At 40.9% G+C, this 26,809-nt stretch overlaps 1 protein-coding gene across 5 annotated transcripts in view; it reads right to left on the bottom strand.

Annotated features, from left to right (window-relative positions):
• Positions 1-529: 529 nt before the first annotated feature.
• atp2b3b (ATPase plasma membrane Ca2+ transporting 3b) overlaps positions 530-26,809 on the bottom strand; it is a 62,037-nt gene continuing 35,757 nt past the window's right edge. For 2 of the 5 annotated variants that reach the window (XM_086070020.1, XM_086070021.1), the window contains 10 exons: positions 24,533-24,620; positions 24,343-24,449; positions 22,924-23,115; positions 22,618-22,831; positions 20,266-20,477; positions 16,574-16,681; positions 16,243-16,425; positions 13,447-13,606; positions 13,166-13,222; positions 4,957-5,128 (listed from right to left, as the gene is read on the bottom strand). In XM_086070020.1, coding sequence (XP_085926146.1) covers positions 5,103-5,128; positions 13,166-13,222; positions 13,447-13,606; positions 16,243-16,425; positions 16,574-16,681; positions 20,266-20,477; positions 22,618-22,831; positions 22,924-23,115; positions 24,343-24,449; positions 24,533-24,620 — 1,347 coding nt within the window. In that variant the 3' untranslated portion in view covers positions 4,957-5,102. Of the gene's footprint in view, positions 5,129-13,165; positions 13,223-13,446; positions 13,607-16,242; positions 16,426-16,573; positions 16,682-20,265; positions 20,478-22,617; positions 22,832-22,923; positions 23,116-24,342; positions 24,450-24,532; positions 24,621-26,809 lie in introns of all 5 variants that reach the window. The other 3 variants (XM_086070018.1, XM_086070019.1, XM_086070022.1) reach the window with 2 other exon arrangements.

The raw sequence follows: 26,809 nt of genomic DNA, 5'->3' as shown, positions 1-26,809 counted from the left end.
CCTACTATATATATTTTTGGCCAATATTAACTCCTTCACTGCCATTGACGGCTGTCGATGTCAAACATTCATTTCAATTTCAATTAGTTTGTCATTTTTTCCCACATTTGTTAACAAGAGTATGAAAACCTAAAAAAAATATATTGTACACTTAGAACAGATATATAAATGTTGTGATTAATTGTGAGTTAACTAGTGAAATCAAGCAATTAATTAATTTAATTTTTTTTAAAAAGAGAGAAAAAAATATATTATAAATTTGGGGCGTCAGGCGATTACATTTTTAAATCATAATTAATCGCTTGACTTCACTAGTTAACTCTTGATTAATCACAAATTTTATATCTGTCCTAAATGTATAATATCTTTTTTCTAGGTTTTCACACTCTTATTAACAAAAGTGGGAAAAATGTTAAACTAATAGAAATAGTCCAAATGACTTTTTCGACGTCTATAGCCGTCAATGGCAGTCAATGAGTTAATTAATACCACTGAGAATCGGCACAAACAAACAACACAGGCTCACACAGACTTGTCAAAGTTATTATTGTAGAATACTTTGATGTATTTTTTTCTTTCATACAGACAAAAGGTGTAGGATTTAATTCCCGATAAATTATCTTAGATTTCCATACAGTTTGTCTACAGTATACAGGTGTGTTCTTCCTCATATATATAGATATTTATTCGCTTAAATAACAGGCAGGTAACTCTTTAATATATTCAATAGTCTTTGTCTTTTTTTTTGGTCTTTTTTTTTCATTTCAGCACAGTTCAGGCTGCATTTTCTGTCTGCAGAACAGCTCTGCATTGTGCAAGAAGGGGAGGGGGGGGGTATTCCACGCACAAAATGTACAACAATATCATGAATCATGTAAAAGCCCAAATTTCTCCCCGGGCTGTAAACAGCTGCGGCAGATCTAAAGGAGCAGCCTTAACAACGCACACAATGGATGCATTGCACTTCTGCGGTCCCTAGCTCTTGAGCCACCCTCCAGCTGACCAGCCTCATTTTTTTCCCCCAGTCCTTTGAGACCATCAAAAGGTACATTTGTCTCCTGCTTAACTGCAAAGTCACCCAGTGCGGTGTCAAGGGATTTGAAAGCATCTCGGCACCTCCGCACACTTCAGCGGCTGTTCACCGGACAGAAAACACAGCCCTCGGAATATGCTCAGGAGAATGTGCAATGTATGTTTTCCTTCAGTGGGAGCACCGGTGGAGAAAATCATCAGTAATCATCGTAATGTACAAGTGCTTCTGTTGAGTTTTTCCTCTCCTTACAAAAAGCAAAAGGACTAAAAGGAAAGGAAAAAAAGAAGCATAAAATAGAGTACCAGGAACATAGTACCTGTAAATCAAAGTTGCATGTGTGCAATTTAGGGGCGAGCTGTACAGTTTTGACGCAGTTGTACAATTTCTAATTTTGGATAAATATATTCTTTTTTTCTTTTTTTTTCTTCACATTCTGCTTTGCCTTCTGTTAATCTATCTCACAACATCATAATGTAACATGGCTGGACAGATGGACAGAAATGGGAACTTGGAACTGCTCCGTCTAATTTACAACACTGTAGATTTGCTCTGGATGTTTTGGTGTGCGTGTCTTTTTCTTTTTGTTTACTGTAAAGAAGCACTGCAGAGCTGTGCTACGAGGCAATGAAAGACAATGTTAAGACTTGACCAGGTGTGTGTGTGTGCGCGTGTGCGTGCGTGCACGAGAGAGAGAGAGCAATTCATGTGGAGAGTTCATAGCACACAGTCGTGACAGTAGTCTAAATGATTTACCTACACATAAAGAGTGACATTAATGATACCAAAATGCATGCTTCAAAACAGACAAGAGTAACACAATGCCAACACCCAGGTGTGGGTGGCGGCCATGATGATGATGAGCATTCAAGAAGACAAGAGTTCTGTACAGTTACGGGTTTTTTCCAGAGAGCCTTGCGCCCCTCTTGAAACAGAACTAGCAGGACACGCGCGTTCCTGCTCTGTTTTTGCATGTGTTAGCATCCCTGTTGCACTGCAGTTCTAATCTGGGTTACACACGATGACATGTCAGTCAGTTGCATATTATCCGCCCTTGCCTTTTATCTGGTGGTGGGTCCGGTCGGGAAGTCAACAGGAGAAACGTGTGTGTGGGGGAGGCGGGAGGCCAAGGAGGCGGCGGCGGCGGCGAGCGAGCGAGCGAGCGGAGGGTGGGAGTTGATTTGCATTGCGTTGCACTGGGAGGCAACATGAAGTCAGCCGTTCGCCCGCACGTGGCGCAACATGGGACACCGGGGACACGTTCGTTTGGAATGTGCTTCATGTTCCGCGGAAGGTCGCGCAGATGAATGTGGTGGAATGTGATGTCGCCGGGCTCACATGGGCTTACCATCATGGATGTTGTCAAAAAATATTCTCGCACTGCTGTGTTCTAAAAACATCAACTCTTTCACATGGTTGCCATGTGCACATGAGCTTAGCAGGGCAAATAAAACATGAAAACGAATTCAATTAAGCCTTTCAAAATGATTTGGAAAGGGTCAGCAAGTCTATAGCACACCTGTTGCGATTGTGTTACAATTGACCCCGGAGCCACAACTATCCGATAGAAAGCACATCTTTCTGCCCAAGTAAAGTGCTGTTGTCTGTCTGTATAGTAGCATAAACACTGTTTTGATTGTACAAGATTGTATGGGTCCGTTCCCTTCGTTTTATCATGGACAGTAATTCACAATGGACCCCAAACGCCTCACTATGAGGCAGTAAAAATGCATGATTTGTCGCAGCAGAAGAATAAAGATGACGCTGGAATGTTTTAAAAGAAGTCAAATGAAATATAACCATTTTAACATTGTAATAATAAAGTATTGTGATTGTGTGTGCAAATTGTCTATGAAAATACTAACAATAATTTAAAAAAATAATAATAAAAAAAAATACAAACATGGCCTAGAATGGGGACAATTGTAACACTACCTTCTTCCTCTAAATCTGATTTTGGAGCTGCTGAAAGTCACACTTTATATAAAAAAATCGTAAAATGCCGTCAGGTTCCGCCTACTGCTGGATTACCAGTTGGAAATAAACAAGCTGGTTAGTTTTGAAGTGTGCTGTGTCCAGTTTTAAAGCAACGCTAAGTGTAACACATATGAAAATATGAATCTTCTCAAGCAATCATCAGCCGGTTGCTTAACTTTTATGCCTAATGTAGGGACATTGAACTGACTAAAATGAATCATGTGACACAGTATGCTCTTATTGGTTTTACATTGTAGGATTTACGGGCTTAGGCGTTAAAGTTTAGTGCTAGGTTTAGGGGCTGGTTTAGCGGGTGAAGCTAGCGCTAAAGTTTAGCGGCTAAACCAACAATGAGTACTTGCCTGTGTGAGTCAATCAACCACTCTATCTATCAATCTATCCATACATCCAGTAGTACATGATGGTGTTGACCCCATGGCATGGGAGCGGGTTCGAGGTGAGTGTCAGTCTTAAAGGGCCATATAGTCTGTGCATTGTGACCTGATGCCATTTAAAGGGATAATGCTTCACAAATGTTCCAAAATAAATAAATCAATCAAATAAAACTGGGGAATAGCAGAGCAAAGCAGGGGAAGAGGAACAGCGGGACGAGGGCGGAGAGGAAATGAGGAGCCTTGGAAAGGATCCGGTATGGAGACATACGCCATACATCAGTTCATCGTATGCATGGGGATGCATGTATGTATGTATAGATGTATACATCCCACACAGACGATATCATGTGGACACAGGGCAGCATTCAAGGATTGGCGACTGATGACAAGTTCTGTATTGTCGCTTCCCAATTATTAATTAAAAAAAATAATATAATATATACATATGTACTGTATATATATTTGTATAACTCCTTCCTTTATTATTAGGCTTAAATGAAGGGTATCTGTTTGAAATGTATATACTTTTTTTCCTCCCGAAGAGACAAGACAACACGCGTGTTGAAAGAGAGGGAGGAGTGATAGTGGAAGTAAAACGAAAAAATAAGATCATGCTGCAGGGACAAAGAGACGAAGTGAAGCAACGTGGAAAGGAATGAGCACCATATCATGTTCAGAAATGAATGAATCAAGACGAGGAAGTTAAAGCTTCAACAAATACGTTACAAGCAAAATGAGTCGCTCCATGTTTTCAATGACAAACCAGATTAACTGTGTGGTGTCATGGCAGGCAAGTAGGTGGGGTCATGGCAAACCACACTCAATTAACACCGGGAGGAATGACGGGATCGGGCCCCTGCTACCACATGACCCGGGTCTGATGACGCTTTGGAAGGATGGCTTCCGTCTCCAAAGCCACCTTCAGCAGACGGAGGGCAGGCTGAATAGACGAGCGGGTGAGGTCGAGGCAGGGTGGGCGGGAAGTGGATGAGGGGGAGGGGGTGGTAGTTTGGGGGGGGGGGGGGGGGGTCAAAGGGCTTGATAGCGTCAAAATTCACGTGGGGTGGGCGGCCATTGTCCTCCCCCCTCCTGTGTCACAGGAGAGTCTGGATGGAAATGTCATGTGTGCGTCCTCAAGCTCTCTCCTCTGCTCCCTTATGACCCCCCCCCCCCCACCCCAGGACTCAGTTCCCCTTCTCCCCAACCCTCTCAGTTATAAGGTGGTCTCCACACAGTAGAGATGGGCTAGGTAAGGGGTTGGGGGGTTCCCCAGCCGGTCCCTGCTATGATGGCTGTTGCAGTGTTGATGGTGGTGGTGGTAATGAGCGGATTGGTTGCTAGGGGTGACGGCGTTGATGCTGTGTTTGTTGGCGTGGGCGATGGATGAAGTGCTGCTGCTGCTGCTGCTGCTGCTGTTGTTGTTGTTTCGGTTGCACTGGGTCACCGGGAGGCTATGCTGACGGTACGGACGGGCGGGACGGGTGCGGGCCGTGGGCTGGGGCTGAGTGGGAGGGGGTGGCGGCTTGCGAAGGGCCGGGTGCACGTGCTGATATCTGCTGAGTTCTGATTCGTCGTCCACATCAGTGTCATCAATCAGCGGGATGTTGTGGATGAGGTCATTGATGAGGAACTCCGGGTGGGCCATGAAGTTGTGGATGGAGTTGCGGGATTCTGGTTTCTCCCGGCCCTCGTACACCGAACTACGGAATGCTTTCACCACTCGCATCTGCCGAAAGAAGGGAAGGTGGAGGAGAAAGCACAAGAACAAGAGAAGGAGGAGTCAGACACTCAACTGGGGAAAAAGTCAAGGGAAACCCGCAAAGACCGACTGGTCTCCTCCAGAAGACAGACACACGGACACAAACAGACGGACACTCAGGGCCAGGTGGCATTACGGTTAACTTTCAATGACTACAAGTTGTACATCTGGACGAGCTCTTTATTTTCCAGCTGTTCGTCAAACTGCACTGCCCTCCAAATGTATTGGAACAAGGAGACTGAAAACATTTGACTTTGACATCAAAATATTCATGTGCGGACAAGAAATTAATACAAGTTTTTCTACTTACATGTATTTACGTCTGCGCTGAAATATGAACTACTATGTGTGCATTCCATTGACTGAATATGCACTAGAATAATTTCATATTTTGTTCAGAATCAGATACTTAGCACATGTAACTGACATGACTTCCTTCTCATTCATGGCCGCTGCGCATCAACTGCTTGTCTGAGGGGGCATCAAGTGGGTTGTTTCAACTGCGCCAATCTGGAAGGTCATTGGATAAATGCCGGGCTTTATTCCGCCAGTGGTCATTTTGACTAGAAATTTTCATTTAGTTGAAGTTATATTCTTTTGACTAAAATTAATTAAAGTTTTAGTCATCTGATTGTATTTGAGTTAGTAGTTAGTAGTTAGTAGTCGATGAAAATAAAGAGCAATTTTAGTCGACTAAATTGACAATCCACCCAATGTTTTCCTTAAGCATACACTTTTATACAGAAAAGCATAACACACCTATTTGTAGCGAAACATGTTGAACTGACAATAATATGCCATCTTAAAACTAAAAAAAAAAGTCTGAGATTCATTCGACAGCTGCACAATGAATGTAAACGTTTGAACATTATAAAAAGTGCAGTGAACAATTTCTGAGTGGATCCTTCCTGCCACGCACGTTTCATTCCTCCTTCTGATTGGATTTTGTGAATTGAGTGAGTTGTTTTCCTTTTAGTCACTGACGAAATTGTCAGTCAATGGCTCTTATTTTAGTTTTCATTTCATTTTCGTCTGAAAAACAATTTTCATGACGAAAAATATGACCCAAAAAATTGCATCTACGAAATTATCATTGTATCCCGCCCCTTGGACCGCCGATGAGACGGTGGGTTGGTCCGGACACTTGACTTCTGAATGATGATTGGATAATCTGTCTGAAGTGGAAGTGACAGGGAAATATTGAATCAGCAAATTTTTCATTCCGTTATTTTGAACTGACCAGAGACTTTATCGATCCCCAGGGTCATGTTTTTGAGGTTTCCCACGTTCAACACAGCTGATTCATATTTAAGCTTATCAGCAAGCTCTGCGGGAGCCTGATAATGATCCTGATCATTGAATCAGGTGTGTTGGAGTAGAGAAACCTCGAAAACATGCAGGACTCAGGCCCTCGAGGACCGGATCTTGACACGTGTGCTCTACAGGTTTAAATCTGGAGACGGACTACTTCTAAAACATTACAATTCTGTCTATGATGTTTTGGTTATGTGTTATTATTATGATTATCTTGCTGCGTGATGAAGGATCTCGCAATCAGTTTGATTGCATTTTTTTCCTTCAAATTGGCACACAAAATATTTCTGTTGAGTTAATTTATAGACAGCTACGCATGCTGGTTACACCTGGTGTGGCGAATATTACTAAGTTGCGTCTTCACAAGCAGAATTCCAATCTGAAACTGAGTTGGCAAAATCACTGAGATTTATTATTTGAATAATAAATGTGGGCAAACATATGGCCAACAAAACCCGCCCGCCAGTTAGAGCACTACTACCTTGCTCATATGAAAAACAGTCAGACTCAAATAAATGTTGCTATTTTGTAAATTATGGACCCGATCCAGCAGTAAATACCTGGAAATAAAAGCTAAAATATTGATATAATGTCTCATATAAATTGTTTGATGTCAAACCCAAATGTTTTCAGTCTACAGCCAACAGACCCGAATCGCGGAATTTGGGGGCACTCGGACATAAAGAAAGAAGTCATTTGTTTAACAGCCCAGATAGACGGATGCCGTGGGATGCATTGAATTCATATATTAAAAATGAATTAACTGTATCTTAACTCATTCACTGCCATTGACGCCTATATACGTCAAAAATTCATTAGAACTATTTTTTTATTAGTTTAACATTTTTTTCCCACTTTTGTTAACAAGAGTATGAAAACCTAGATTTTTTTTTATTGTATATTTAGAACAGAATATAAAATGCGAGTTAACTAGTGAAGTCATGCGATTAATTACGATGACAAATTTTAATCGCCTTACGGCGATGATGATGATGATCTTTTCTTCTTAAAATTTTTTTTTTTAAAGAAAAGATTATCTTAAAAAATATATATATCTATATATATATAATATAGATATATTTTTTCTTTTATTAAATATTTTTTTTCTTTTTCTTTTTAAGAAAATATAAAAAATTAGGGGCGTCAGGCGATATTTTTTTTTAATTGTAATTAATCGCATTACTTCACTAGTTAACTCACAATTAATTACACATTTTATATCTGTTCTAAATGTGCAATAAAAAAATATAGGTTTTCATACTGTTGTTAACAAAAGTGGGGAAACATTTTTAAACTAATAGAAATAGTTCAAACTAATTTTTGACATCTATAGGCGTCAATGGCAGTGAATGAGTTAAGTACAGAGGAAGTCCACCTGATCTTGTGTGTCGCCAAAAGATGTAAAAAAAAAAAAAAGGTGTTTTAAAATGAGTTTGCTGTTGACAAACACTTATGTCAGTTCTTACACACCAGACAGACCTTGCAGCATCCACAAAGACCACAGAAGCAGCAAACACCTCGCATAATACACACCTGATGTGCGTGTACGTGTGTGCAAATGTGTGTGTCCGTGTGTGTGTGGTGAAATACACTCGCACCGTAGCATACTGGATAGCGTGCATGCACACACAGGTGAGGCTAAATGCCAGGCACAGATGGAGAAGAAGCAGTTATAGTGAGTTAGTTGAATGTAGAATAAAAAAAAATCACCAAGTGGCTACACGCACACACGCACGCACGCGCACGCACACACACATGCAGCCATTGTAACATAATGGAGGAAGAGTTAGATTTTTCCATGTAGTGAGCTTGGAGCTTTGGACATCTGCATGCATTGGAAAGTTGTGCACTGCGAGTTCTGAGTCAGTCTTTTACACACGCTTGCTAATTGTCCTGCAGTCATGCAGCGGGTGAGAAACAAATAGCGAGCAGAGTGGAATCAGGATGATGCTGATGAGAAGGTTTGCTGCGGGACATGAAAAAAAAGAATAAAAAAATTGAAGAGTTGCAAAAAAAAAGAAAGCAGACATCACAGCAGGTTCTAAGAGCACGCGATTGGTTAGATTCTTCAAAACAAGAGGTGATTGGCTCAAAGTCAGCCGTGTCACGCGTCCACAGGCGGCCAGGTCATGCTGAATCAGTTCACCGTCACTCACAGTCTCGCTCGCTCTGTGTCATACCAACCAACACACACCAGAATGAGGTCCATGAGTGTATTGGGAGGTGGGTGCATTATGCAGTGTGTGTGTGTGTGTGTGGCGTAGGCGTGCATAAAGGCATTCCGTTGCCATGGCGGGTGGGCGGGCGGTCCATGCAACCTTTCCCTCAAGCCCAAACAGAAGAAAAGCAGAATGAGCAGAAGTTGAATGCAAGAATCCAGACAGGCACGAGCAGACAGAGACTCGCGTAGAGACCGCTTGGCCAACGGCTTTGCTAGCAACTGCAACAGCGACCCGACTTTTGAAAGGCGCGCAATCGGGCAGCTCAATGCTGCGGTTGGCCAAACTCTGAGAAGTCTCTACGCATGTCTCTGGCGTAGGTGATAGACTGGCGGACAGACAAACTGACGGACAGACAAGACAGACAGACAGACGGTCAAGCAGTAGGTTCAGTGCTTATCTGTTTTTCCAAAGAGCCTGTCAGACAGCAGAAAAACACTTCATGCAGACTGAGAAGGTTTCAGAATGTTACTTTCTCACTTTGTTGGTTTGTTTTCATTTTTGTCCCCGTAAACGTTCGAGTATAAATCGCCCGCAGTGTGACCAGGCAGGCCTGGAGGTCAGGGCACTGCTGTGGTACTGCTTTCTCTCTCAGCTTCTCTCCCTCCCTCCCTCCCTTCATCCCGCCCCTCTCAGCGTAGCTTGATGGAAAAACGATGATGATTAAAAGGTACGAGGAAAGAGGCACTGGAAGTTTGAGGCTGTTGTGTGAAAAAAGAAAGAAGGTGCAACGTAAATACAGACAGAAGCTGTGAGGTAGATGGCTGTTGCATAAAGTAGTTCCCAAATGTGACGTCACATGAGTCCTTTTGATATGCATGCTTTTCACTTAAGCAGCACCTCGGCAGCCCTCGCGCCAATCATTCTCAGTTTGGCTAACACCTCCTCCTTAAAATATGCAGGAAGACGAGAACGAATGAAGGAACTGAAGGGAAAGTTGAGAGAGGACTCGCACTGCCATCTTTTTTTTCTGAACTCTGCTGTAAAGTATGTAGATGAAACCAGGCCAACATGAAATGAAAACAAACTGGATCCACAGGGATCCCAAAGGTCCAGCACAGCTCAAGTGGATGAAAGCACGAAAGACGCACATCTTCCTTCTTACATCTCAAAATCGAATATGTTTAAGTCTGAGGGCTTTGCAGAGAAATGCGAGCGGCGTAAACACGTGAAGTTATCTGAACAACGAGCGGCACTCAAAGGCTTCCAGGTAACATGACTCGATGCAAGGCTGGGACATATTATGCAACATTGGCTTCAATTGTTTCATAACAAATATTTGGGTGTCTGAAGTGGGAAATAGAACGACCAAGCAAATCTTTCATTGTCTGCCTATCTCAGGGCAGTGAATCGATTGCCACTTGATTGCTCTGTTTGTCTTAGAAGACGTTTCCTCCCTCATCCGAGAAGGTTTCATCAGTTCATGCCACAAGGCTTGGTTACACTTGGCATACTATCATTTTGGGGAACGGATCGTTTCAATGATACTGCTGTCGAGATGTTACTTGAAGGTAAGCATGTTGACATTAAGCCAACTTGAGAGTTAGGCCTAATTTTCCTTCAAATGTTACTTGAAATTTAGGCCAATATCATTTGTACTGGAATTTACACCTTGTGTGTTGTGATTGGGCGTTACTCGTTCCCTAAGCAGACGTGAGTCAGTAGACAGCAAATGTCAAAATGGCCGCCCCCTGAGAAGGATAAAAACGGGTGGATTTTTTTTTTCTTAACCCGTTATTGCCAGGAGCGCGTTACCGTGTTTCTGCCATTAGTTGCGCGCTAGCGCTCTTCTACCTTTAAACCACGAAAGCGGTGTCATGCCATTTTGCTTTGTTTTGCACAGCTGGACTACTTCCTGAATTTAACACCACTCCTTCGTTTCCTGTTTTTCATGATTGGACAAACTGATTAATCCAGGTGTGTCTGGCCATTGTCGTCGTGGTTACTGAGGTCAGCCACACCCGAAGACAGGAAATGAAGGAGTGATATCGAGTTCAGGAAGTAGTGGATTTGTGCAAAAAAAGACATTCTTGGTCCCTTAGCCGATGAAATGCATCAGAATATGCACGTGAGGGCGACGCGGGCCACGTAGCATGTCCTGGAATTTGGGTCGATGCAGATTCGCGCAAGTTACGGTGCGGGAGAACTTCGAACCAGAGTAGGAAGTCGACAGTGACATACCGCTCCGAAATATGTTTGCAGACAATGAGGATGTTGAAAATTTTGACGGCTTTGGAATGAAATGGACGATGAACAATTACCACTCGAGCCCCCGAGTGATTACAAGTGCACTCCGGTGTTGACGGTGCATACACCCACAGATGCAGCACAGTTGTTTGTTGATTTATTAATTTTTTAAATATTGAACTGAAGATTTATAATAATACAAAACTTAGGTTTGTGTGAACGCCACAGGTGTAAGCGCTCAAATGTTTTTGGAATTATGTTTTTATTATATAATTTTTTTAGTAGGCATTGACAATATTGTTGAATTTCCAGGAACACTTCTAAAGTCACCCGTAGGTTTTAGAGGCATGTTTTGCCAAGTGCTTTAGGCCTTAATGAGTTAATTCCTATTTCACAAATGCAATATTAATCAGAATACCGCATTTAGACTAATGGAGCCGCATAGAATACATTATAAAGATTTTTTTTTTTTTACTCGACTTGCTTTTTAAGGGAAGGGTTTAGATGTTTTTGCATTCTTCTTCTTTATTAAGATCAAAATCGTTTCATTTATGGTACACACAGATAATATTTTTCCAATGGAAAGAAAATCTCCATATTTACAAATTGACAAATTAATATGATAATAAAAAGGACATTTTGAGGTTTGGACCTTTGCCCTGAGAAAACTAAGATCATCTTTAAACCAAATGTAAGTACAGTCGACAAACGTGGGACGACTTACTTTTAGTATAAGTCATAATATCCTGTAGGATAATTCTTATAACTATAAGATTTACTGGGCTGTATAATGTCAAAGCCACAACATACACGTGTCAGATCAGGTGCTCACAACAAGCTTTTCAAGAACTACTGAGGGAAAAAACTTTATTTGATTTTTTTTTTTTAAATAATCAAACTAACCAGCAGCAGCACCTTTGTCACTGTACACACGCACCTTCATGTTACCTCTCCCAGCCAGCCACACAGTGTTTCAGCTCAAATTCAAAGGCCTGGGGGTGAAATTGCCAAACAATTCATGATGTACTACACGGCAATCATGATGGGCAAGACAGAAATGTTCCCAAAGAACGACTTCTTGTGTCTGTAGAGAATGACCAGCGTGGTTTAGCGCAGACGCGAGCCTCTCTGCCTACCCCTACACGTCATCACTTGGGGCAAAATGAAGAAGAAGAAGGCAGCGTGGGATGGCGGGAGGTCAAAGGGCATGAGGGAAGGAGCAAGGTTGGAAAGGAGAAGCAACTGAGAAGACTGATGAGGAGACAGCACAAGCACGCACTAGCATGCACACACAAAGACACGCCAAAAGCACCGGCACACACACACGCACGCACGCACACGTGCCTTCTAACACGCAGACTGAGGAACACTTGCGCACGTCAGCAAGTGCACACACAAACACAGACGCTCGCCGAACTGACATACAGAGAAATCAAGAGGAAACATGAGGTGGGGAGGTGCGACTCTCCGGGAGGAGATGAAATCAAGGACGAGGGAAATGACAAAAGAAGGAGGAACAGGGGAAAAAAATGATGAGAACATCTAAAGGAATCTTATCGTTATGCTAGACAAGAGCCTGTATTCAGATCTGCGGCAATCCAAATACATCTAACAACTCTACTTATGGACGAACAAAGTACATTTCACAGTCTTTATGAGCACTCGGGGCAAACCGGAAACCTGTAATATCTCAAAGGAAAAAGAACATACAGCAAAGAGAAAGTCAAGATTGGAGAAAGAGAGAAAAGTTAACGAGACAGGCAGGGAGAGAAGGCACACATTTTGTTGGAGCGCTCGGGACGAGAGGCAAACGTGAGACGCTGAAGCTGAAAGTCGTGTCACAGAAAGAATCCATCCACAACAAAAGTGAGAGGAGGCGGAGGAGAAAAAAAGCTAAAAGGGAAACTCAACTTAGAATGGCAAGTTAGGCAACAGCGGCGTTTTTTTTTTAAGGGCTTTTATACTCGAAGGTTTACAGCTTTAGAAAATCACTCCCACGTTATGCTGATTTTGTTTGCCGTTCAACACACAAACCTGGCTTGACCTCATTGACACACACACTTGAAGACATGGTGCAGCAGGAGATGCCCTTTGCTCTGTGAACTTTGACCCTTATCATTTCATTTCCTTTTGGAAATACCCCATCGTCATTTTGATACATTATTTACTTTAAAACGTCCGTCTTCCTCCACTCTTGACACAGAGCGCCAACGGCGAGCAACCTCCTGCACCACACTCAACACTCAACACTAAAAACCAAACACACTCTGGACTGGGACCAGACCTGGATTAGGACCAGACCAGATCAGACCAGAATTGCACAGCTGGTCAGGACCGGGTGCTGTTTGAAAGGGAGAATAAGAAAGAAAAAAAAAAAGAATAGAGGATTCGTTGTACACGCATGAGCAGCGGGCGAGCTGGAGGGGGAGGGGCACAACCAGAGACAGTAAAATACTGCAAGTCCACGTGCCGTGCATGTTTGCGTGTGTGTGGGCGCGTGTGCTCGCGTGTGTGCGTGTGTGTGTGTGTAAGGACAGTGTGTGTGCATGCTTTCGGCGGACTCACTCCCTGGGGCTGGGCTGGTATTGGCTGTTGCGGTGGAGAGAGCTACGTGAGAGGGGGTAGATATAGTGTTTACGTCGTGCAGCTGACTGAGCACGGAGGAGCGCCTTCTCACTGCTCCCTGAAACGAGCCGCTTCGCTTGAACGTGCTCACTACCTCCATCTGCAGGACAGAGATAAAACAGTGGCACTCAGTGAGGGCGAGGGTGGGGAGTTGCAGCAGGAGTGCCGAACCCTCTCGGCGTTTGTGTGTGTGTGTGTATTGCCCACTCTTTTCCACAAGCACTTCAGCAGAGTTTGTTCCTCTAGAACACTACCATTGGTCAGCATTGCTGTTTATGCTGATGCCTTTTTGCTGCTTCTAACACCCCCTCACACACACACACACACACACACACACACACATACACGCGCACATAAATTACAAAAAGAGTGGTGCCTTACGAGTGTCCCGACTTGCAAGTTTTTCGAGATGCGAGCCGATTGCATTATTTTCCCCTCAACATTATGAGTTAATATGCAGTATTCTTTTCAAAGGGCCTCTTTTCCTTGTTTTTTGTAGACCAACACAAGCAATAAATTACAATTATTATATTATCATTACACAGCAATGTTTTTGTTTTATGGGTTAGCGTACATTAAAATAAAGGCAAATAAGCCATAATAATAATAATAATAATAATAAATTTCATTTATAGTGCATTTTACATTTATAAAAAAAAAATCTCAAATTGCACAGTACAGGTAACAATACAAGCATGATGATGATGATGATGATTATTATTATTATTTAATGAAGTGAAAAGAATGGAGCAATTAATGTGGAACCACTTTGTTGACAACCAAATTTACTTTACAAACACTGGACAAATATTAGTTTGGCTCACAAACTGTTGCCCAACATCCACGTGAATCCACATTGCTCAGTTGTGCCAGCGTAAAGATCATTCGTTTTAAACGTCGCGTATTTCAAGAGGTACCTTTTTTTCCTCGGTAAGTCTCCCAAAAAAATGACAATTGCAAGTGACCGTGCTATCAATAAGCACTGGAAGTGGTGGTCGCTGGTTGGGTAAGTTCTCCTTGAGTCTAATGGCATTTCTGTTTGTTTGTTTCAATGGGGAAAGTTGATTTAAGATGTGAGTGATTTGAGTTACGAGCTTAGTCGCACAACGTGGCAAACTTGTATGTCAAGGCACCGCTGTAATTTGCTACTGTACTTGTGGAAAATTTTCAGGGTTCTGTACTTTATACTTCACTTTTTCTGACCACTTTTCACTTTTGCTCCCTGCATTTGAAAGACAATTATATGTATTTTGTACTCTTTACTTTGTCAAAATTAAAAAAGGAAGAAAAAAAGGCTTGTTATGCTCTTCAAACTCTGTAGATGACGACACCATGTAAAAAAAAAGATGTAAATAGCTCAACTTATTTTTGGTAGCGGTTGAATTTATTAGTTGACCCTACTCCTCCGCATCAATGTCTAAAATTTGAAGTCGGCTAATAGCTAATCCCGTTTTTAGAATCTCGTCTTCTAATCGGCACTTTCATCTCGCCCATCTGCTGCCGTTGCCAGACTATAAATGTTCCGTGGAGCAGCGAAATGCCCAGTCAAGAAGGCAACACAGTCTTCGTATATCTGTGTTGGTCCAAAGGTATAAAAATAAGATGGTGGTGGATGAGAATAGCGGTTACGTCGGTTAGTCTTGTTAGCTTGGGCTATTCTGATCACAGTTCGTCTTAAAATATTCATACCAGCTGGGCCATGGGACTAACAGAGAGGAACGTGGGCAGCTGTGTGAAATGAAGCTCCATCTTCATTTCCAAAATGTTACGTGCAATAATTTCCGGTAACAATTGTTACCTGTGTCCCATCTTAAACACGCTATGCTACTAAACACAAAATGAGACCGGACCAGCTCTTCAAAGAGAAAAACGTGCAGGGCTCACACTTATAAAATAAAATAACTACATTCAGTGTAATGGTGATTTATAATTGTCATCATTTGTTGTTAATGTGATAAACTATAATGAAATACAGTATGTTTTTATTGCGAAACCGGTCTGTGCCAGAAAAAAGGTTGGGGCTGTATTGGGCTGAAAAATGTCAATGATGTTATTGATTGATCGACTTTTTACCCAACTTTCAGCACATTATAGTCAACTACAAAAATTATTTAGTCGTTAAATGCCTACTGTTGGTTTTATAAGGAATATGAACCAAGAAACATTAACAACGGCAACAGATTCGGAGAAGCATTTTGAGAATATTTTTATGCATTGAAATGTTAGCAAAGCTATGTGTACACGCTAGCTGGTACGCTAGCTAGCAATCAAACAACATGTGACATATTTCTTCTCTGCACAAGCACTATGTAAGTTAATTAAAGAGGGAAACTATTTTGTGTGCGGAGAAGTTTTTTGTGTGCGTCAATATTCATACTTTTTACTTTTGTACTTAAGCATATTTCAGTCTACTTTTATTTTTTGTATGAATCAATACTTTCACTTTTATCATTGTTTTTTAGTACAGTACAGTAGCTTTGCTTCTGCTTGAGTACAGAGCGTGAATACTTTTGTTTCACACACACACACACACACACACACACACTGCAGTCCGTCTTACAAACCACCACTTTAAAATTGCAGGAGAATTATAATGAAAGTCCGAGAAGAACATAATGTCGGCTGTGTTGAAGAGAAGCACATGTTAGAGGGAAAACTCACAGCACAGAGCGAACAAACAACAGAGAGGCACCAAATGTCGGCTTTTGGATTCCAGTCTCATCAAGCATACAGTACCTGTGTCTGTATGCGGTTGAGGCCTCGGAACCAGAGGATCTGTCCACGACGCAGTTCCCTCTCAGCACAGTCAATCTCCTCCTCATCCTCCGCAAGCTCCTCCCCTTCCTCTTCGCTGGGCTCCAGCCCGAGACCCGCTTCCTTTAGGCACGGCAGCCGCTCCGTCGGGACAGTGGCGATCACCTGGATGTCAAGTTTGTTACATTTTTTCACTATGTGACAATGCCATCCAATGTTAGTGTAGGATGGCACCACCTCAGGGGAAAAATCCATACCAACAGCTCGCACTTAGCAAGCATGTTTCGACTCGACGTGCTGAAGAGGTGCTTACCTGACCCCACAGAAGCTCTCCAACTCCCACAAACAGACACCAGAGCCACTGCTCGATGTTGAGTGGCGCACAGCTGAATGGCTTCCCTCCCCATTGCACAATCACAATCTGCAGCAGAGAGAGGCACACGCCCACACACAAATGAGGACTTGACTGTATGACCGCAACACGCGGCACTGCTGCATTAGCGCTAATATCACATAAAGAAAACCCCAGCTAAATATAAAATTCAGATTATTGAACTCACTAATTAGCGATAACTGCCACTGTGAAGGATTTTGGCCCACTCTTCGTCGCAGATTTGTTTTAGTTCAGTTCTATTGGAGGGTCTAACGCGGCATCACAATTGGGTTTAAGTCGAGGTGTCAAAATGAGTGCGTTAATTATAAGCTCCTTTAACGCCACCATTTTTTTTTGTTAATGACCGCCCCTTACTTGGCAAGCCTGTACTGGGGGAATTCCAGTCACAACGCAGCAGACACATCCACGTCAAAATTTGGCAGTAATAATAAATGTAATAATAATGCAATTTTAAAAATGCGCAGAATTTCACAAGTTACTTCATGTTTAAGATTAGACAGCTCTCAATATGAAAAGAAAAATGCAAATTATGCCAACTAGTGGCAGGAAAAATGACCTCAGTCAACACAAATCAACATCACACTTGTTTCTTACTTTACAGTACATCTTTTTAATTTTGACTTGATTTCATGAATTATTATGAAATTACTGTATCAATGACTAAAAGATGCAGCCCTATTTCTTTTAGTTCAAAATTGTTTCCACTTTTATGTCAACAAGAGTATGACAACTTGGGAAAAAAATATTTTATTGTACATTTAGAACAGATATAAAATGTGCGATTAATCGTGAGTTAACTATTGAAGCAATGCGATTAATTATGATTAAAGTCACAATGTTTACTTGGCTTAGCTATTTAGAGGTGGATTTGCATGTATGTTTTTTGGTCCTTGTCCTGCTTGAGGAAATTAACTATAAGACTTTCAGGGAGACAGGATAATTAATTGTTCTATTTATCACACCAGGTAATGCAGGCCCTGAAAGAGTAAAGCAGCCCCAGGCCATCACGCTTCCATCACCATATTTGACTGTAGGCAAAATGTTTTTTTGTTTTTTAAATCAAAAAGTGTTGTTGTTTTTTTACACCAGATGTAACAAGCTGCACATCTTCCAAAAGGCAAAACTTCTGTTACACATCTTTGAATTGGTGCTAAACATACAGCGTTATGTTACATGATTTGTTTTATTTCATACTTTAGAATACATTTGTGTAAATGTAAATGTTGCTCTCTGCCTGAATGAGGAGACAAGAATCTGTCTTGTCACATCAAGTCATTATCACTCGAGCAGTGAAATTCTGTTCTTCACAGTGCATTGCATTTTTTATTCTCATCAGCAGTTAATAATATGACACATTTTTGTGTTGCGCACATGCAGCTTGTCTCATAGTTACATTTTGATGTTAATTTTAGTATCTAACAAAGACAAATGGAGAAAATTGGAAACAGTAGTGAACCTTGCCAGGAGTTGTCCAATGTCTCCTGATGTGACCTTAAACTGCATCAATTGATGTCCTACAACTATATTCTTAGCATTGATGCAGTGACAAGCAGCCTTCCAAAAGGCATGTTCGAGAGACGCAATCCTTTTGAGAGCAAAGCGTCCTCTCAATTAGATCCTGATAACGTTCTACAAAGAGCTGCATCCGTTTCTCAATTATCCTTCTGTCTACAACGCTGACATTTCCCTCAAAATCCCGCGAGTCGCTACTCTGTCATACCCGAAATCACCACCACCACCTCCCACCTCCCTCCTCTCTCTCTCTCTCTCTCTCTCTCTCTCTCTCTCTCTCTCTCTCTCTCTCTCTCTCTCTCTCTCTCTCTCTCTCTCTCTCTCTCTCTCTCTCGCAACTCTTGTTTCCCCTGGAGAGCCAATAAGCACTGGAGCGCTTTGTCTGCTCTTTTCTGTGTACTCATAACATTCCTCTGTGGTACTTTCCCTCTCTATTTAATTTGAAACACATAAGACAGAGGTCCTCAAACCTTTTTAAATAATGCATGCTGATTGGCTGTGCTCCTCAGTATGATTTATTGATAAGCAAACTTGTCATTATGGTGCACTTTGCAACATTTTTTTTTTCTTCACCATGCACACTAAGCCAACATTAAGGTTGATGTGAAACTGCTTACACGCCTATGACAAACCTGAGTTAGCCTTTTAATGGCCATTGAATGGTAACTTAAATGGGTGCTTAAAATGGATGCGTTCAGACTTTGTCTGATTGTTTTCTCGCTAATTATCCCTGTAGTTTTTCCTTCGATGTGGGTTTTGGGACACTAGTGTTGATATGTGTAGCTGTGTTTTAATTGGATGTTTTGTAATGGATGAATGACTATAAGACTGTGTGCCTCACAGTTTTGAGGTTCTTGAATCTTGGCTCCAGTCTAATGCAATTATTTAAAAAAGGGGTCTGCAAACTGCGGCTCTGGAGCCAAATGTGGCTCTTTAGTGCCTCTCCTGTGGCATCCTGTGGATCTCCCCCCCAATTTTTTTTTTATAAATTACTTTTTTTTTTACATATATATATATATATATATTTTAGATAAACTATTCTTCAAATGAATTCATGATTTTAAAAAAAGAAAGAAAAAAAGTATAATTAAATACATTATTCCCCCAAAATGTCTGACTTTTTTAAGTTGTCAAAAAAAGATGAAAACGTTTTTAAAGAATAACCTAAAATGTCCAAAAAGGAAGAAGTAAAGCAGAAATTTGCCATGAAATTGCCAAAAATGTCAAAGAATTTAATACAAATGTGAGAAAAGAAAATGTTCAAAAAGTAACCTAAAATGTTCAAAAGCAAAAGAAAGGCAGAACATTTGCACATGCAAACATGCAACAACAAAAAAAAGCAGAAAAGAAAATGTCCAGAAACAAAATAAACAAATAATTATTATCAAATGTCCACAAAATCTGCGATTAGCTGGCAACCAGTTCAGGATGTACCCCGCCTACTGCCCGAAGCTAGCTGGGATAGGCTCCAGCACCCCCACCCCCCCCCACCCCGCGTGAGGAAAAGCGGTTAAGAAAATGGATGGATGGAGGGCCACAAAATTGGCAAAAATGTTAGAAATTTTATGGCAAAAAAGGCAAGAAAAAATAAAATGTCCAAAAAAGGAAAACGAGAGGCAAAAAATGAAATGAAAATATGTTCAAAAATTGGCAAAAAAATAGCCAGAAATGTCAGAAATTTAACAGAAAGGCAGAAAAGGCAGAAATGTATGAAAAACAAAGTATGAAAAATTTGACAAAAAAAAATCCCAAAAATAAAGACGAAACGTAGAAGAAAAGAAATCAAGGCATTGGATGCTGCATATTTTTGTGTTGTGGTGCAATTCGAATTAGCTCTTGGGCCATCAGTACATTACATTAACACTAACACACTGTTTCCTTCATCACAATCTTCAAATCTTTTGCAGCTCAAGAAACATTTTTGCTTATTTATTTGGCCTAAAATGCCTCTCTTGACAGGAATGGTTGCTGACCCCTGATTTAAATGATCTCAATATTCTCCTTGACGGCATCTGTCATCTTCTAACAAACCTCCGATGGAATAATCATTTTAAATGAGAAGACGTGCATCCAAAAAAAAGGGGGGCCCTTCGTCTTACCTGCACTGCGAAGGTCCCCAGGACAATGGAGCAGAAGATGGGGTTGGAAAATATGCCATCAAAGACGTTTCTCTCCCCGTGGATCTTACGTGCGTTGATCTCATTGAACAGCTGCATGAGGACAAAGGTGTTGAAGATGATGGTGTAGTGCTCGGACGGAGGCGAGTGGAGCGGAGCGTTGCGGCCGCTGTCGATGTTGAATATGCGCTCGCCTGAAAGCAGGTGAGGGAAGAGAAGAAGAGGTGAGCAGCCTGTTGAGTTCACCAGGATGAACACAAGAGCAGCGCCAGGACGCAAAAAAAAAAAAAAGGAACTGGACTGAGAAGCCATTATTTGTCATACCATCCAAAGTCAGGGTTACACGAAATCAAATGCACAGAACCTTGCTCAAGACACTCATAAGACATATATTACCAGGTAATGGATTTTTTGTTGCCGTTGCTTTCATTATAGTGTACTTCTATCTCATGCATTGGCTCGCTAACAGCCAATCAGAGCCAACACCGTTTTGCGATTAATGGCCCATCCATTCAAATAATATCTAAAAAGCACAGTGGCATGCTAGATTACGCCTCTTCATTCGGTGACTAGAGCTAGGCCGTTGTGTCACTGTGACCTGTCCTGGATTGGCGTCTTCCCATTTATCTGCATTCTGGCACACTTATCTAGTTGAAACCAGTTAAGATCCTCAGGTCACACATTTTCACATGGGCTAGGCTGAGCCGCCCCCTGTGTGAGTGGGCAGCCAAGTGTAAGAGTAGAAACCATTTTGGACAGATTAGACCTTCTTCTGCATTTTAAGAGAAAAAAGAATATACAGTCTTTTGGTCGTTACTGTTAGTATAATATTGCGAGCAATCAGGACTAAAACATGGGCATGGGTTCATTCAGAACCTTTCAGACAAAAAAAAATCTCCTAATTTTTCACAATTCTAAACGCTACTTTTTACTTAGGCTTGTTCCTGTTTGTATTATGAATGTGTTGAGCAAGGTTCAGGATATTAGTTCATTTTATGTCATGAAAGCATGACTGTGGATGGCATGATAACCAATGATCTCTCAGCCATGATGTTTGCTTGCTATCGTGTTTAAAAAAAAAAAAGAGGATATAATTGACATTGACTGTAAGAATCAGTTCTATTTTAAAGACAGGCTCTTATACACATTTGAATTAAGACCATGGAGCTCTGCCACTGATATTGATAGGTTCAGTTTACTGTCTATTTTTTAAATGGATTAATGGACTGCCCTTCTAAATTGTGGGCCAGTCTCTTGGTGTAAAATGGAGGAAAATGATAATAAAATATCACCACATGAGGCTGAAAAGATGCCAGCCTACCGGGCATCTGCCCTACATGCCAGATGGCCAGTCCATCCCTGACTATAACCCAATGTAAGGTTTATGGTACAAAATTAACATTTGTAAGATTTTATATATATTTTTTTTTAATTATTATTTTTAGTAATATGGAGAAGTTCTTTAACAGAAATTATATTCTTAATGTCATGTTTAGGGTTGTTTTTTTGTTTTCTTGTTTGCTTTTGTTTCCATTGTGGTCAGTTTTGTTGTGCTTTCCTTTGTCGTTAATTGCGATCTTGTCTACTCTCCCAGCCAATCAGTGCCCCCAGCCATGTGTGTCTTGTCCAGGTGTCCCTTGTTGTGTAATTGGTGTGTATTTATGATGCATTCGGGGATAGTTGGAAGTCGGATATATCCGAGTTGTTTTTTCCCCCCAGTTCCGACCTGAAAGCGTTACAAGGACACTTACTTTGACCTGAGAGTAAACCAAAATGGCGGATAGTAAATGTGTTTTATTTTGGTCCTCAAAACTAATTTTGACCTCCAGCACACTTGCCTTCTCGCAATTTTGCTTCATTTATTGTTTTTATCTTATTTCATAAGCATTAAGTAAAGAAACCCTTTTTAGACTCAACCTCTGCCTCCTCACCTCTGCTTCCCTGCATTTGGGTTTTCCACCACCACATTCCTGACAGAACCTGACACTTAATGCTTAAAATATAATCATTACTGACTTCAAATGTACAATTTTACAAAGAGAAAATAAGATAGCACATTATTATTTCAATGTCAAATTCAATGTATTGACTTTACAGGACAAAGTTGGCTAAAAATAATCTAAATATAAAATGGTGCAGTGAGTTTGAAATGTCTTCTTCCTGCTCAAAATGGGGAAACATCAAGAGCTCAGTGAAATTGAAAGAGTACACATTAAAGCCCTTCAAGTTCCCTTCATGACAGCTGGTCTAACAAATGCATTAAGCACTGCATCTGATAATAAAGGCTACACTGAATACACTTCCTTTGTAGTTTTTGTACGTGTGTGTGCGCACCAATGAAAAGCAGGGTGAAGATGATGACCAATTGGTACACTCCATGGCCCAGGATATTTTTCATCATGGTGAGGGAAATGAGCGGGTTGTTGCGACCGTAGGGTTTCCGTAGCAACAGGGCCTCTGTGGGTGGCTCGGTGGCCAGGGCCAAAGAGGCAAACGTGTCCATGATGAGGTTCACCCACAGCATCTGCACGGCCTTCAGAGGAGAGTCCTGCAAAGGGATGACGCCATCCCATCACAAAACACGTACGGTCAACAAACACATCCCCTCCGTTCATTCGATATGAGGCCAATTCAGTGTACCTGAGTGATGCAGGCGCCGGTGAAGGCGACGATGACGGCCACGACGTTCACGGTGAGCTGGAACTGCAGGAACTTGGAAATGCTGTCGTAGACGTTTCGTCCCCACATCACCGCCTTGACGATGCTGCTGAAGTTGTCGTCAGTCAAGATGATGTCAGAGGCCTCTTTCGCCACGTCTGTCCCGGCGATGCCCTGGCAGAGGTTGCGTCACGGCATGAATCATGGGAGCGTTCAAGCATTCTAATCATTCTGGAGAGTTGCTGCCTCAATGCTATGTTGTTCCCCTCCAAGTCTTAGCAGTTGGCATGAGTAAAAGATGTGGTCCAGGACAAATGCACGCTAATGCGACTCAAATTTTCAACATGTATTATTTATAATGGGGCGGCTGAGGATAAACTGCTTTTTGACATGACACGTCCTTCTAATGAAAAAAAGTCTCATTTAACGTAACGAAAGATATATTCTTTCATGAAGCAGCATATTTGTCTAATTTTGTTTATTATAGTTGTAGATAATTTGATATAAGGGGTGTCAAAATTAGTGCGTTAATTTTGAGTTCCTTTAACGCCACTCAGCGCAGCAGAAACGTCCACGTCAAAATTTTGCAGTAATAAATTTAAAGGTGATGTCTTTAGTTTTCACTCTTCTTAAACACATGTAATCCTTCTCAATCAACACCTGTGGGACGTTTGTGGGCGGAAAGTCTATGTTTACCCCTCCAGCCAATCACAGAGCGGGGGGCGTGTCGCTGACGGGGTTGAGCCATGGGAGGAGTCAGTTTTGAATTGGTTGTTTACAAACACAAACGGGCAAAACTAAAGACCCCACCTTTCGTAACAATTCCTATAATTTGTTGAGACTGGGGTCAAGTTGTATTTTAAAATTTAAAAAAATGTGCAGAATTTCACAAGTTACTTCATGTTAAATATTAGATAGCTCTTAAGAAAAGAAAAATGCACTGAGCTGTCAACAACATCTTACAAATGCAATTATGCCATCTAGTGGCAGAATAATGACCTCAATACAAATCAATATCACACTTTAATTTTACCTCAATTTTATGAATTATTATTAAATGACTGTATCAATGACTAAAAGATTTAGCAATATTTCTATTAGTTTAACATTTTTTCCACTTTTATGTTAACAAGAGTATGAAAACTTTTATTGTACATTTTATTGCACATTTAGAACAGATATAGAGTTAACTATTGAAGTCATGAGCTTAATTATGATTTAAAAAATTAATTGCCTGACACCCCTATATCAAAATGAAAAAATGATTGTTAAAGTAGTTACATAGAACTCAAACCTAATCTAAATTAAATGGTACCATAATTGTTTAACGACCATCATTACAGATTTCTTGATGAATAGTAGAATTAGAAGGAGAAGAATGAAATCAATAGTAATAGTTACCATAGCAAAGCCAACATCAGCCTTCTTCAAAGCTGGTCCGTCATTGGTTCCATCACCTGTCACTGCAACCACCTGCCTCTGTTCGATAACGCTACTGTCAATGATGCCTACCGGGAGAACAGAGAGACTGGAGGTAAGTGTCCGTGCGTGAATGTAAGTGTGTATTTGGGTTGATCAACCCAAAACTCACCTTTGACAAGGGTATGTTTGTCTGTTGGTGAAGAGCGAGCCAACACACGCAGTTTGGGCCAGATTTTATCAATTCGCTCCTGTTCAATCTGCAGGCAAATAGAAATGGTGACTTTAGTTAACATTGGTCACTTGTTTCACTGGTTTTTAGAAGATTCCAAGAAGCCAGTTTGCAGGCGTGAGCAAATCAAGCATCAAGCATACTGTATGGCGTTGTTAAAACATACACAGCAACTTGTGTACGATTGACAGTGTATGGAAAAGTGCAGGTCCACTGTCGTGATGAGAAGCTCTTCATCCCATTAAGCAGTGCACTTAGCTAATAGAAATACAGGCTTAGGGGAATGTTGCTATTTCATAGCAACTAGGGGTGTGCCCAAAAATCGATTCTCATAAGAATCGCGATTCTCATTTAGTACGATTGAGAATCGATTTTAAATGTCCCAAAATCAATTTTATTTAATTTGTGTTATACTGTCTTGCCTTTGTCTGTGTGTGCCTTTATTTGGAGCGCTGTTCATGTTGTACCCGGTATGTCCACTGAGGGGCAGTGTGGTTCCACGCGGTCTAATACACTGTTAAGTTGTAGCCACATTAGAGAGTAGAAGGAAAAAGTCACAATCAAGTTATTCCAAAAAAAGTTGGGGTTTTTGTCAGCGTGGAGCTGTTTTTTTGAGTGATGAAAGTGCCGCGAATAGCACGCTAACTAGCATTAGCGAGTCAGACTGGAGTAGATCATTACAATTCCTTGCACATCTATAGATTGAAGCAAAAATCATTGTCAATCAAATCATTTTGAATAAAAAATCGTTCTTAAATCGACAATCGATGCTGAATCAAATCACAGGCCCAAAAATCGGAATCAAATCGAATCGTGAGACATTCAAAGATTCCCACCCGTAATAGCAACTGTGGGGGGATGTTTTTTTTTGTCTGGAGCCAAGTTCTCTTAATGTAGTTAAAATTGTAATTGTTAATCACTCGTTTGACGGGCAGAACGGACGTGTGACAGCGCACCATTTTTTCCCCAGGATATTTGGGGACAAGGAGGTTGTCGACTCGTTGAATAATCAGTCCAGCCAATAATATATAGTGTATTTAAGTACTAATGTACTAACTGCACAGTTTGGACATCAATCCATCTATGCACATCACGGGTGTGCTGGAGCCTATCCCTGCTGACTTTGGGCAAGAGGTTTGTACGTATCCCAATCACAAGGTACATACAGCAGCTCATTTTGAAACAAAACAAATCATAAAATATTAGTCCAGTCCTAAAGGCTTTACACTGGCTCCCAGTCAGCTGTAGAATCAATTGCAAAATTCTGCTACTGGTCTCTAAAACACCGAATGGTTAGGGTCCTGAATATATTCAAGAAATGCTGATTGAATACAAACCCAACAGGGATCTGTGATCTGCACACTTGGATCAATTAAGAGTGTTGCGTCTTTGCTCGTGTAAAAGCACATTGAGTTGCCTTGTGTATAAAATGTGCTATAGAAATAAATCTGCCTTGCCTTCAACTATCATTGCCTCTCAAGAACATTGTGGACATTTTGTCAGAAGCATTTTGATTTTGTCAACATTTGCGTCTCAGCCAAAACAAACACACATCCAAAAAGTTTCCATACAACAGTAATATTTTCGTAATATTTGTAAATTTTTATCATATTTTCTTGCTTTGAATAGTTTTGAATGAGGAAATATTGACAGCTTATTTTTCTATTGCAGTTTTGATTTATTCAGTATGCTGCCTTGGCACTAAATTGCTAAATAATACAATAATGTAGTGACCGTTTTATTTACAGAATGACACATTATAAGAAATATCAGCTTGTGTGTTCATTTAGCAATGCTGAATTGATTAAAAAAAAGACATGGTAACTGCTCATGAATTTTTTTTGGACCCATCTCTGAACTATCCTGCATGTTTTTTGAATGTGGGATGAAGCCTGAGTAATTAGAGATGCAACAACCTCAGAACTGGGAGGAAATCATGTGAACCACTAGTGAACAGTTTAGACAGTGGGAAGTTAATTTTTAATCCATATTAACTCATTCACTGCCATTGACAGCAATAGACGTCAAAAATTCATTTGAACTATTTCTATTAGTTTAACTTTTCCCCCCATTTTTGTTAACAAGAGTATGAAAGCCTAAAAATGTTTTTTTGTACATTTAGAAGGAATATAAAATTTGTGAATAATCGTGAGTTAACTAGTGAAGTCATGCGATTAATTACGATAAAAAATGTTAATCACCTGATGTCCCTAATTT

The sequence above is a fragment of the Leptonotus elevatus genome, chromosome 2 (assembly GCF_054856555.1).
Source record: "Leptonotus elevatus isolate MCC_2025b chromosome 2, RoL_Lele_1.0, whole genome shotgun sequence".
Taxonomy (NCBI): domain Eukaryota; kingdom Metazoa; phylum Chordata; class Actinopteri; order Syngnathiformes; family Syngnathidae; genus Leptonotus; species Leptonotus elevatus.
Note: the sequence above shows the minus strand (reverse complement) of the source record. Positions and strands in the feature narration are given on the sequence as shown.